This window comes from Cetorhinus maximus, chromosome 2 (assembly GCF_964194155.1).
Source record: "Cetorhinus maximus chromosome 2, sCetMax3.hap1.1, whole genome shotgun sequence".
Classification (NCBI taxonomy): Eukaryota; Metazoa; Chordata; class Chondrichthyes; order Lamniformes; family Cetorhinidae; genus Cetorhinus; species Cetorhinus maximus.
The window spans coordinates 137,541,162-137,554,686 of NC_135880.1; the positions used below are offsets into that span (position 1 = coordinate 137,541,162).

Sequence of the window (13,525 nt, forward strand, 5' to 3'; positions counted from 1 at the left end):
TTATTTATTTTCAGGATGTGGGCATTGTTGGCAAGACGGTATTCCTTGCCCATCCATCCCTAGTTGCATTGAGTCAACCACATATAGCGGGACTGGAGTCACATGTTCAGACTAGTTAGGAGTGGCAAGTTCTCTTCCTGAAAGACATTAGTGAACAAGTTGGATTTTTATGACAATCTGCCAGCTCTCATGGCCATTCAATATGATACCAGCCCACAAATTGCCATGGTTAATTTTTAATTTTCCAATATTCCAATATGGTGGGATTAGAACTTTCAACCTCTGAATTGGTAGTCCAGTGCTATAACCACTACAACACCTACAACAACTTGCATTTAAAAGGGACTTTAATAGTAGTACTGTCCAAGGCGCTTCACTGGCGTGTTATCAAACAATAGTTGACACTGAGTCACATAAGGAGATATTAGTACATTCCAGACCTTGGGGCCTAGGCAGCTGAAGGCTTGGCTGCTGTCGCTGGAGTGATTAAAATTGGGAAATTGCAAAAAAAACCTGAATTGGAAGAGCAAGAGGATATCAGATAATTGTCAGACTGGAGGAGGTTACATGGTTGGGGAGGGGTGAGACCATGGAGAGATTTGAAAACCAAAATGTCAAACAAAAATCAATGTGTTACTGTTGCCAGTGTATGCCAGTGAGCACAACGGTGATTGGTTACGGACTTGAGTTACGGTATGGGTAGTAGAATTTTGGATAAGTTGAAACTCATGGAAGATGGTAGGCTGGCCAGGAGGGCATTGGGATGATTGGATCTAGCATACACAAGTGCAAGCTAATAGGTTTTAATGAGGAGACTAAGTGTTCTATGGGAAATGGCATTTTTTTAAGAAAAATGTTGCTGTTGTATAATGCTTTCAACTTAGGGAAATGTCCCCAAATGTTTTACCAAAAAAGCGATTTTGGAGAGGGATTGAGGGAGGTAATTGAGGTGTGATTGAAGAGGCAGGCATGGAGTAGAGGAAGTGGGAGATGTGTGCCAAAGTGTAAGACTTTTAGGATGGAAGTCCAAAGCACATGGGTATCTTGTTTCAAGCATCTAACTTTTACTTTAAAATCATTGAAGAAAACATCTTAACTGGATGTTTTTCATTTAAGCATCAATCACATTGCTGGTATGAGTTTCTTCTATTTTTTCCCCCAAGCTGACCTTCCTCCATGATGTCAGTTATACACGCCAGAATGACTCGATTGCAAATAGCTAGCTGAGCAGGAAGGGGTTGGAGCATTCAGCACTTCAAGCAGATCTAAAGACAACCAGACTTCTCATCTTGTAGCACGATTTTCAAAGTTGGTGGCATTTGGTCTGCTTTTCCATCTTTGTTACTTGTATCAATTGAAACCATTTCCACATTTGGCATTTCTGGAGCTGCTTATTGGCGAGAGAGTTCTACATGAGAGTCTCCATGTCAGGAATATAATTAACATTTTTAAACAGAAGAAGAATATTTCTGGCAAAACTGTCCCATTATTTGAATGTCTATTTTTCTCCTAGAATTTAATTTATTCCACTGGAAATGGCACATTAGCTATGTAAATGCTGATGAAATTTGCAGTGAAACCCAGGCTACTAATTTTGTATACAGGTGTGACTCAAATATAGTGAGAATAATAGATTTGGTAAACATTGGTTGTAATTGTACAGAGTTTTACATTTGCTTCATTCTGTAGAAATTGCACATTCATTTCTTCTTTGCAGTGTCAGGTTTCCTTTACGCAGCACCCTCTGGTGGGACTTCCAATGCTATACTTTATCCTCTGACCCTTTGTATAATACACTGTGTATCTGTCGAACCTGGTCCATGAGTGGATGGAGCTGTTATTCTGAATGTCTGTGTGAGAAAGAAATGCTTGTGATTCAGCATGGAAGCATCTTTTTAATTCTATCTCTTTCTCTGCTTTCTTGTTTTCCCCCAAAATGTGTCTATCTGCACCATTTCAAAATGGCACAGGATTATAAAGTAGCTTTTCCCAAGCATCTATCACGGAGCTTCCCAAACTGTGGGTCGGGTTGCGAGACAAGATTTAGGGGCTGTGAGCTCTGAGGCAGCATTGGCTGCCGTGGAGCTCACATGAGTGCCGACAGCTGGAAGGCTCCTTTAAATCTTCATGTTTTTATTTCTAATGGTAGATGTGGCCTAACAGGACAGTTCTTTTGAGAACTGATTGCTGCTACAAAAGCCTATGAAAAGGTAGGTGTTTTTCTTAAACTCCTGCAGTTTAAACAGTCCCCACCATGCTGAACCCCTCCCCCCACTTCCCTGCTCAGGAGATAAAACACCCTTCAAGGGTGTCTCAAAGTCTGAGGCATTAAAATAGGATCACACCTGGAAAAAATTTGGGAAGCATTGCTTTTCAGTACTTTTCATCATGTTTCTCACTGAGAAATGTTCTCTGCTTTTCCTGTCTCTGCCTCTGCACCAGTGATTTTCCTTTCTTGATGATTTCAACCTCTATCTCAACTCTTAAACAAAAACAGAAACAGAAATACCTAGAAAAACTCAGCAGGTCTGGCAGCATCGGCGGAGGAGAGCACAGTTGACGTTTCGAGTCCTCATGACCCTTCAACAGAACTAAGTAAAAATAGGAAAGGGGTGAAATATAAGCTGGTTTGGGTGGTGGGGGGGGTTGTTGGGACAATCAGCCAGTGATAGGTGGAGATAACCAAAAGCTGTCACAGACAAAAGAACAGAGGTGTTGAAGGTGGTGATATTATCTAAAGGAATGTGCTAATTAAGAGTAGAAGACAGGACAGATAAGGTACAGATAGCTCTAGTGGGGGTGGGGGAATACTAAAAGGTAGAAATAAACAATGGGTGGAAATACATTTAAAAATAATGGAAATAGGTGGGAAAAGAAAAATCTATATAAATTATTGGAAAAAACAAAAAGGAGGGGGAAGAAACGGGAAGGGGGTGGGGATGGAGGAGAGAGTTTAAGATCTAAAATTCAATATTCAGTCCGGAAGGCTGTAAAGTGTCTAGTCGGAAGATGAAGTGCTGTTCCTCCAGTTTGCGTTGAGCTTCATTGGAACAATGCAGCAAGCCAAGGACAGACATGTGGGCAAGAGAGCAGGGCGGAGTGTTGAAATGGCTCAACTCTTGCTCTCTCACGCCTGAGTTTTCTGCCATCTTTTCCTCTCTCTAAATCTCTTCCTTCATATAAACACTGCTACCCATGTTCAAGGCCAACTCGACCTTGTTGGCTCACATGGCCCTTGCTACTCCAATCGTAACTATCACAGTTGAGGTGATCTCTGATCATTTCCTTAAGTCAACCTCCTACCCATGTTTCTCTTCCTCCCTCCCTACCTCACTTTTGTTTGTCCCTCAAAAAAGCTTTCCCTCCAGTCTTACCACTGTGATTTCTAGTCTTTGACATCACAGCATTTCTACAGCTACTGATTTACTAAATCACACCTGTCCACAGTAAAACCATTACACACTCTCACCTGAGTCATTGCCCTAGTATAAGCCCATCATCTTTGCTCCCTTCAGTGTAAAGGATGCAGATTTGAATATCTTTGAACAATCATTAACAGGCTTGTGAAATGGGCACCATGTGGCAGATAATACTTAATGCAGATGCGCTGGAGGTGAAACATTTTGGTAGGAATAATGAGGAGAGGCAACATAAAATAAAGGATACAATTTTAAAGGAGGTTGGGATAAATGTGCACAAATCATTGAAAGATGGAGGGCAGTTTGTGAAAGTGATTAATAAGGCATTCAGGATCCTAGGCATCATGAATAGAAGCATAAAAGTACGAAAGCAAGGTAGTTATGGCAAATGCCTATGGAACACTGGTTCAGCTCCAGCTGCAGTAGTGTCCAAACCACTTTAGGAAGAATGTGAAGTCATTAGAGAGGATGCAGAGATAATTTACAAGAATGGCTCAAATGAACTGCAAAATAACATGAGCACTGTAACGGGAGATCTGCTAGTAATACATTGGAAGTCTTGTGTGCAGTCCCTCTGAATATTGCCCTTTCTTAGATCACAGCTTTCGTGCAAAGCTTGGTATGTTAACATTTATATTGAAAAGTAACATTATGCTATCATATTTCCCTGATTTGTTCAAAGTGAAATAGCAGCAAATCAGACCTGAATCAAAAACATGGTCAGTCGCTAGATAACTGCAAGAGAGAAATTACCAGGTGTTATAACCACTTGAGAACCTAACAAGCTATTCAAAAGGGCACAATAAAAGTCTCTTAAATTGACACTTATCTTGGTTACTAAAATTTATAATGGCTAACAAAATTTTAAATTAAAATACATATTTTGAATATGATTAAATTTAACCGTGGAATCACCATTCAATTGTCCTTTAGTGCGTACTTTAGAGTTTTTACTGTCTCATAAGCCTGGACTTTGACTGGGTATCTTTACCCAGAAGTGATGGAGAATTTACAATCTCATCTGTGCATTCTGAACGTGTGGAGTTTTCTAAATTTTCCAGTGCATGTTAGCATATGTTGATAAAGGAAGGTGTGTCCCATCACCCTGTGAAGATATGAATTTCTTTGTTTTTCCCAAAAGAGACTTTCAAACAAATTAGAGACTGAACTTTTGAAGCTTTATTTCAGGTAAATATCAGCAATTGTTCCTCCCCCCACCCCTATTATTAAACTGCTCACAGGCAACGCCTGAAGACAAAAGGAAAAGGTTGCTGAGGATGTACTTCTGGTTGAGAGATTGAAAAGAAACTGAAGCCCCCCCCCCCCCCCCCCCCCCCACACACACAAGTGATTTTAAACTCAATTAAAAGATGTTTAGAATTATTGGGCTCCTTCTTCTGATTGGCAGCTGTCAAAGTCAGTCATGGCAAGTCACTCATTATTTTGGTTGAAAATACAGTTTTTTACAAAACCCTTTGGTTTGAAACAGTTTTGGATCTTATTTTAGCTTGAATTTATCAGAAAATGGAGATTTGCATAAAATATAAATTGAGAATTTCTGTTTGTGAAAACTTGTCTATTAAATACTGTAAACATTGGCAAACTCGCTAATGTACTAAACAGTTTTTCAGGAACATCAGACAGTTCCTGGTCTTATTATTAGAATAAATTGATTATTGTACAGATTAGACAGACAAAATATTATTGTCTGACTCTGCAACAAATTGAACAGTAAACAAATTTAAACCTCTGCTCCCCAGGTATATTTTTCAACAAACAAAAATACATGTTCAAATGAAATGGGATGGCAGTGATCCAGCACAAAGGTAAATATTATGTTAGCCAAATGCTTGTAGGAAAAGGGAGAATGCTGATGGCAGAATCCCAAAATATCACTGTTATATCTCAGTCCTATGGAATTAATTTGCATTAAATCTCAATATATTTCCAGTAATGGTATAAACTATTAAAATAGAAAATCAAATTCCCCTCAATGCAGACATGCCTTCAGAAGGAAGGGGACAAGACTAGAAGGTATCATTCAAAAGGGATATGTGGCTGGATGTTGCTAAGGCAACAGAAACTTGCTTGAAACATGATCTGCTATGTCAGTGGCAGCTCTTGAAGTTTCACTACAAATATTGTAGAAGCAATAGTATAACATGTAGATAACTTCAGGTCACTAGAGAACCGCACATAAACACTGACTACTAGGCTTCCATTGCATGCTTTAAAGGACATGTTTTATGTCCCAGTGTTGAAAGATCCTACCTTTGTTATTGTGAGAGGTCACACCATGGGTGAAGGATTTTGTTTTTTTTAAACTACTTTTTAAAGTATTGTAATGGTAGGACCCAAACTTATTTGCTTTTCTTTTCCTTCAAGCAGTGGGGTGCATGTGCAAAAAATGATTGAAGTCAAGTGGGATTCAGCAATGGTAACACCATTGGATGTCATAGGGAGATGGGTTAGATTCTCTCTTGTTGGAGATGGTGGTTGCTGGGCACTTGTGTGGTGAAAATGTTACTTGTTTTTTATAAGCCCAAGTCTGACTGTTGTCCAGGTCTTGCTGCATGTGGGCATGGGCTTCTTCAATATCTGAGGAGTTGCGAATGGTACTGGTGCAATCATCAGGGAACATCCTTCCTTCTGATCTTATGGGAAGTTCATTGATGAAGCAGCTCAAAATGGTTAGGCCTCGAATATTACTGAGGAACTCCTGCAGCAGTGTCCTGGCGCTGAGATGATTGGCCACTAACAGCAACCATCTTTCGTTGTGCTAGATGAGACTCCAACCAGTGTAGAGTTTCCCCCTGATTCTCATTGACTTCAAGTTTACTAGCGCTCCTTCAAATGCTGCCATGATGTCAAGTGAGTGAACATCTGAAGACCAGTGTGATCAGGCATAAATGTGGAAGGCTGGGGGTAGGTGGGTGGGCAAAAAGGCACAATTGATGAGTAGGTTTTAAGGAGGCTTTTGAAGGTGGAGAAAGTTGTAGTAAGCCTCTAAGATTTAGGAGGAGAATGCCAGAATATAGGTAAGATGGCCAAAGGACAGATGGTGAGATGTACATAGCTAGAAAAGCAAAGGATATGAACAAGGACGTAGGACTGGAGGATGCTGCAGAGGCAAGGTGAGACGTTTTGAAAATGACACACAAGGCATGTAGATCCAGTGAAGGTTGGTGAGGAGAAGAATAGGATGAGGCTGAAGTTTGCAGAAGCAGAGAAATTTACAGTACAAAATGTGGCCGTTTGGCTCGTGTCCGCGCTGGCCGGCAAGGAATCATCCAGCCTAATCCCATTTTTAGCCCTTGTAAGTTACAACGCTTCAAGTGCACATCAAGTACTTTTTAAATGTTATGAGGGTATCTGCCTCTACCACCTTTTCATGCAGTGAGTTCCAGATCCCCACCACACTGGTGAAAAGTTTTCCCCTCAAACCCCCTCTAAGTCTCCTATATCTTAACCAAATCTATGCCCCAGGTTATGGACCCCTCAGCCAAGGGCCTTCCTCTCTACTCTATCTAGACCCTTCATAATTTTATACATTTCAGTTAGGTCTGCCTCAGCCTCCTCTGTTCCAAAGTAAACAACCCTAATCTATCCAACTTTTCATCTTAATTAATTCTCAATTCCAGGCAACATCCCCCTCTCTGTACTCTCGCTAGTGCAATCACATAATTCCTATAGTGTGGTGTTCAGAACTACATTCACTCTCGCTAGTGTTTTGTATAGTTCCAGCATAACATCCCTGCTCTTAAATTCTTTGTTTCAGTTTAATAAAGGCAAGTATGCTTTTTTGTCTAATTTATCTACCTGTCCATTCACCTTCAGGGATCTGTGGACATGCACTCCAAGGTACCTTTGTTTCTCTACACTTCTCAGTATCCTACTATTTATTGTGTATTCCCTTGCTTTGTTAGCCTTCCCCAAATGCATTACCTCACTTCTCTGGATTGTGCTTCATTTGCCAACCTGGCTAGCCCATTGATATCTTCCTGCAGTCAACAGCTTGCTTGCTTCTTCATCAACCACATGACCAATTTTTGAAAAAATATTTTTGCCCATAATCCCTATATTTCAGTCCAGAAGCACAAGTCAAGGGACCAAGTACTGAGCCCTGCAGAACCCTGCAGGAAATGGTCTTCCAATCACAAAAATACCCATTGATCATTACTCTTTCCTTCCTTCCTTCCTCTGAGAATTTTTGATCCAAATTGTCACTTGCTTAAGCTGGAGCTTGGAAAATCATTGAAAATGTTATTGGGATAAGTTGTGTGCCGTGACAAAAGTGTTCATGGAATTCGGGTCTCCAGAGACTGATCCCAGGTTGCCCCTTCCAGTCGTGCAGCGTATTTAAATAGTTTCACCAATGTCCTAAGCAACTTGTCATTGTTCAGATTTGCTTTTTGTGATTGGGGTTGGGGAGTGGCAGAATGTTGGTGATTGGCATCCATAGATCTGAGTCATAACTTCCTAGTTTGATATACATTCAAAGTTCAAGTGACTTGCTCTCATCAGAAATTTAATTCATTAAAATTTCAAAAATAGCAATGAAAAATTTGACATGTTTTAGTGCTAGAATGGACTTTTTATTTAATAATGCCTTAACAACACTAAAATAGACCACATTTTTTATTATGTGAAGATATATTTGCTGTATGTATAAACTTATAAGTTCTATTCTAGTTTATAATATCTGCACTCTAGGGTCATGATGGTTACCTGATTGAATAATTCTCACCATTCTTTGAAATACCATGATTATGGCTCTCCCAAAGAGTTGAGGTATTTTTATTGTGACAAAGCAGTGATGTACTTGTTCCAACTAAATCACATCAGAATTGTAAAGATGGTTGTGATTTGTATTGTGCGACATTCTTTAATTTTATTTAATCCTTGCTTTCCATTAAAAGTCTATCTATAAACAGTACTTTTCATGTCAGTACAATTTAGGTTTGCAACTCTTGATTAGAATTGAACCACATGTAATTCAAAATTCCCTCCCCTCAAACATTCAGTTCCCTTTTGAACAAAGTCATTTAAGTGTAGTCGATAGTATTCCTAGTTTGAGCCGTTCTGGGAATAATTAGTGCATATTTAAAAGGTTGCTATGATGTCAATATCCAATGGAGGTCGTCTACTTCTGTCCTTTAAAGTTACAGTCCCTACCCTTTATGCCATTTAACTATTCCCCAGCTTCTCATTATGTGACCTCTTCCTTTGTGACAACTTGGCCCTAGTACAAGAGTAGAGGTAGAGGGCTTTTTGGTCCACCTACCTCTTACGACCAAAGAAGCCCATGGTTCCTCTGCTGCCCCTCCCCCCATCACAATGTGTAACTGTGTCTCAAATGATTTCAGAGTTCTTTTTCTCCTCTACACAACGCATACGACTGTTCCAGGTCTTGATTGTTCTTCATGTGACGTGCTTCCTGCTATGCGCTGGGCTTTTATCCATTTATAATTATTTAATTTTCTTTCATTGCTCTTCAACCTCTTCAGAGGTATAGTGTGTTGTAGATTAGTTTTAGCTTTCACATCTGTATGTGTCGGTTTCTAAACTCGTTTTTTTTCTCTTTCAAGTTTTATCCCTGATTAGGCATTGATGAAGACACATTTAACAAAATAGCCTTGCCCTCATTAGAACCTGCACACAAACAAAGCAACAGTAAAATAAAATTGACACTGTGGTTTATAGGCTTAGCTGAAAGCAGTGCCATGCCAGATCATATGGCAACAACTATCAGCCAATTAAATGCATTCAAGATGGTCCTCTAGAGAAACCTAAAAGCGGGCAAATCAAGAGTATGAATAAATCAGGGAGATGAAACCCAATTGACATTGTAACCCTTATATCGAGCATGAAATATCAAACTGTCTTCTGGCAATTACACAAAGCATATATTTCTGTATCAAAGCAAATGAAGTACCAAGTGACATTAAAGGTCAATGACCCTTTAAGATCACTGACTACAGTAAACGTATAAAAGCACAACATTGCCACATGCCTCATTTTGGATTCTTGAACTATGTTCATAAAAAGCAATTACACAATACCCCAAATTATTCAGATCAAAATTGCCTGTCCCTAATTGCCCTTGAGAAGTTGGCTGTGAGTCACCACTTTGAACCACTGTAACCTATGTGGTATAGATACACCAACATAGCAGTTATGGAGGGAATGCCAGTATTTTGACCCAGCAACAGTGAAGGAATGGCCAGCATAGCTGACATCTGTTGGAGAGTATTTCTTTCATTTTTTCTCCAGCATCACTTAAATATTTTACTTTATATTTTCATGGCTGCCTTTTCAGATTTGACTGCTCCCATCCTTCCATCTCCTAGTTAGGTGTTTGAGAATTTGATCAATTTGCATTGAGCATCTGAGTTGTAATGTAAATTAGAAACTGTGGTTCTAGCACTAATGCCTGGAGCACTGCACTTAGTACTTCTGCATCTCCACTCAACTTCTGAGACATAATTCCCCCAAGCCATTATGTGTTGCTTCATACTCTTTAGTTAATTTATTATCCATTCTCATTTTTCTTGAAAGCCAGCTGCTTCAAGTTTAAGCAGCAGCTGTGCATGGGAAGCTTTGTGTGGAATTCTAAGCACACCCATGTCCTATAGATTTCCACAGTACACTTGTGATGTCACTTCCTCAAAAAAGTCAAGGAGATTGGTTAAGTGGGATCTACCCTCTTGAAGTAACTTAGGTGGCTGTTACTAGGTATTGTGCTGGCAATCCCCAAATTGATACCCTATTTAATATTATTTTAGCTGCCACTGGTCTAAGATTGTGTGTGTAGTTGCCTGGTTCTGTTGCTTCACATTGTAAAAAAAATTAAATGCACGTTTTCAATCTCATGTGATTCCTGCTGCAACACCTCTCACATATCATCCTGGTGTCCCAAGTACATAAGGATTTTTGTCATCTACTCTTGAGGATATGTTTTTCTTTATAACCTTTTAAGCCTGTCTAAGAGCCTCTCACTGATATTAAAAACATAGAAAGAAATACAGTAGCAGGAGTAGGCAACTCAACCCCTCTAACTTGCTGCGCCATTCAGTTAGCTGGCTATCACTCCATTTACCCAGTTTTGTTTTATATTCCTTAGTATCTTTGCCTAACAATCTATCACACACAGCCTTGATAATAATCCTACATGAATTATCTCCAATTATGAAGAATGTATTACAAATTTCTTTGCTGAATAGTTGGAGGAAATACTTTTCAAGATTTTTTTGCTCTAAATTTTGGCCATGCTAGCATTTCTTAGTGTTAATTTGAGTTCTTACTTTTCCCTTTGTAAATAACGTCCTTTATAAAAATGAAGAGGATTAGTCTGTTAGAGATAAAGGAATTATGCTAGACTCCTAATTTATGCCAGCAATAAGTGCCTATATTTGTAAACCATAAATGCGAATTCTCAATTTAAGAAGGAAAAAGCATAATTTGCTGCAAGTCTGCTGTATTATAAGCACTGTAACAAATCACCTGCCCTTCATTCAGAGTGACTGTGTATGCCGAGCTCAATTTTACTAGCCTAAATTCAGGGCTCAATTTAGCTGGAATAATCTTCAAAACCTGTTCATTTTTAAAGTTTAATGGATAATGAGAGTTCTTATTTTTCCTAAGAAACGGCAAGGGGCAGCAAACATTGTTGGGAGTTGTTTATAGGTCACCAAACTGTAGTGGTAACATTGGGCACAATGTAAATCAGGAAATTAGAACTGCATGTAACTTGGGAAATACAGTAATAATGAGAGACTTCAATTTACATAATTAGCACTAATGCTGTGGAGGATGAATTCCTGGAGTATGTATGAGATAGGTTTCTGGGATGGTACACTGAAGAACTAACTAGAGATCAGTCTATTTTAGATTTAATTTTATGTAATGAGAAAGGGCTAATTAATAATCTTCCAGTAAAGGAGCCTTTAAGAAATAGTGACCATAATGTATTAAAATTTTACATTAACTTTGTAAGTGATCTAGTTCATTTTGAAACTATGGTCTTAAATCTGTATAAAAGAAACTATGAAGGTATGAGGGATCGGGAAAATACACTAAAAGATTTGATGGTAGGCGGGCAATGCTAGCATTTAAAGAACTATTACATGGCCTACAACAAATATACGTTTCTCTAAGACACAAAAATACCTAACAGGCAAGGTGAATCAACAATATCTGATAAAAGAATTTAAAGATTGCATTAGATCAAAGGTTTATAAGGTTGCCAGAAAAAGTGGTGAGCCCGAGGATAGGGAGCAATTTAGAATCCAGCAGAGGAGGACCAAGAAACTGAAAGGGTAAATAGAATATGAATGTAAGCTAGCAAGAAACAAAAGGTGGACTGTGAAAGTTTCTTTCGGCATGAGAAAAGGAAAAGATTAACGAGGACAAATGTGGGTCCATTACAGGTGGAGAAAGGAGAATTTATAATGGAGAATAGGGAAATGGCGGAGAAAGTAAACAATTTCTTTGTGTCTGTCTTTGTGGTGGAAGAAACAAAATCTCCCAGAAATCCTAGGGAACCAAGGGGCTTGTGAAAATGAAGAACTGAAAGAAATTAGTATGAAAGAGGTAGTACTCAAAAATTAATAGGATTGAAGGTTGATAAATATTCTGGACCAGCTGAGCTACATCCCAGAATGTTGAAGGAGGTAACTATAGAGCTAGGTGCATTCATGGTGGTTATCTTGCAAAATCCTATAGATTCTTGAAAGGTTCCTGCAGACTGGGAAGCAGCAAATGTAACTCTACTATTTAAGAAGGGAGGGGGAGAAAAAACGCAGAACTTACAAGCCTGGTAGTAGGGAAAATATTAGAATCTGTCATAAAGGATGTGATAACTAAATACTTGGCAAATAATACTATGATTGGGCAGGGTCAACATGGATTTATGAAAGGGAAATCATCTTGGTGTTGATGAACAAAGACACCCAGGTGCCTTTGGACATGGGTCACTGAAAGCTAGCCTGCAGGTGCAGTAAGCAATTAGGAAGGCAGACGGTATGTTGGCCTTCATCGCAAGGGGATTAAGGTACAACAGTAAGGAAGTCTTGCAGCAATTTGTATAGAGCCTTGGTGAGACCATATCTGGAGCATTGTGTACAGTTTTAATTTCCTTATCTAAGTAAGGATATACTTGCCATGGAGTGAGTGCAGTGGAGGTTCACCAAACTAAACCCTTGGATGGCAGGATTGCCTTAAGAGGAGAGGTTGAGGAAACTGGGCCTGTATTCTCTAGAGTTTTGAAGAATGAGAGGGGATCTCATTGAAACTCTCGCAGGATGTGACATGATAGGTGTAGATAGGATGTTTCCTCTGGCTGATGAGTCTAGAACCAGAGGGTGCAATCTCAGAATAAGGGGAAGACCGTTTAGGACTGGGATGAGGAGGAATTTCTTTACTCAGGGCGCTGAATCTTTGGAATTCTTACCCCAGAGGGCTATGGAAGCTCAATCATTGAGCATGTTCAAGACAAAATTGATAGATTTCTGGATACTAATGACATCAAGGGATACGGGAATAGCGCAAGAAAGTGGTGTTGAGGTAGATGCATGATCTGATTGAATAGCGGAGCAGGCTTGATGGGCTGAATGGCCTACTCCTATCTTCCCATGTTCCTAAGGTTCAGTAAGCAAATTCTAGAGCTTAGCACCTAGGGAGCTGAAGTCACAGCCAGAATTAGAGGAGTGCAGATTGTATCAGAGGTTGTGGGGGCTGGGGGAGGTTACAGAGGTGGGGAGGGATGATTCCAAAGAGGGATTTGAAAACAAGGACGAAAATTTTAAAGTCAGGGCATTGTTCAACAGTGAGCCAATATAGGTCAATGAGCACAAGGTGATGGGTGAGCAGGACCTGGTGAGGGTTAGGAGAAGGAATGCAACATTTTGAATGTCCTTAAAGTTTTGGATGATAAAATGGGAGAGCCTGGTCAGGAGTGCTTTGGAATGTTCAAGTCTAGAGGTAACAAGCATGTCTGAGGGTCTTGACAACAGTTGAGCTGAACCATGGTTGGAGTTGGACGATGATGGGGGGAGATGGTGGTGTAGTGGTAATGTCACTGGGCTAGTAATCGAGAAGCTCAGGCT

The 13,525-nt window shown here is 39.6% G+C and overlaps 1 protein-coding gene across 2 annotated transcripts in view; it reads left to right on the plus strand.

Annotated features, from left to right (window-relative positions):
• kcmf1 (potassium channel modulatory factor 1) overlaps positions 1–13,525 on the plus strand; it is a 141,293-nt gene that overhangs the window by 25,101 nt on the left and 102,667 nt on the right. Inside the window, exon 2 of one of the 2 annotated variants that reach the window (XM_078569986.1) lies at positions 5,180–5,245. The exons of the other annotated variant lie outside the window; for it this stretch is intronic. Within the exon in view, the coding sequence (XP_078426112.1) occupies positions 5,224–5,245 (22 nt within the window). The 5' untranslated portion in view covers positions 5,180–5,223. The remainder of the gene's footprint in view (positions 1–5,179; positions 5,246–13,525) is intronic. 2 annotated transcript variants of the gene reach the window in all.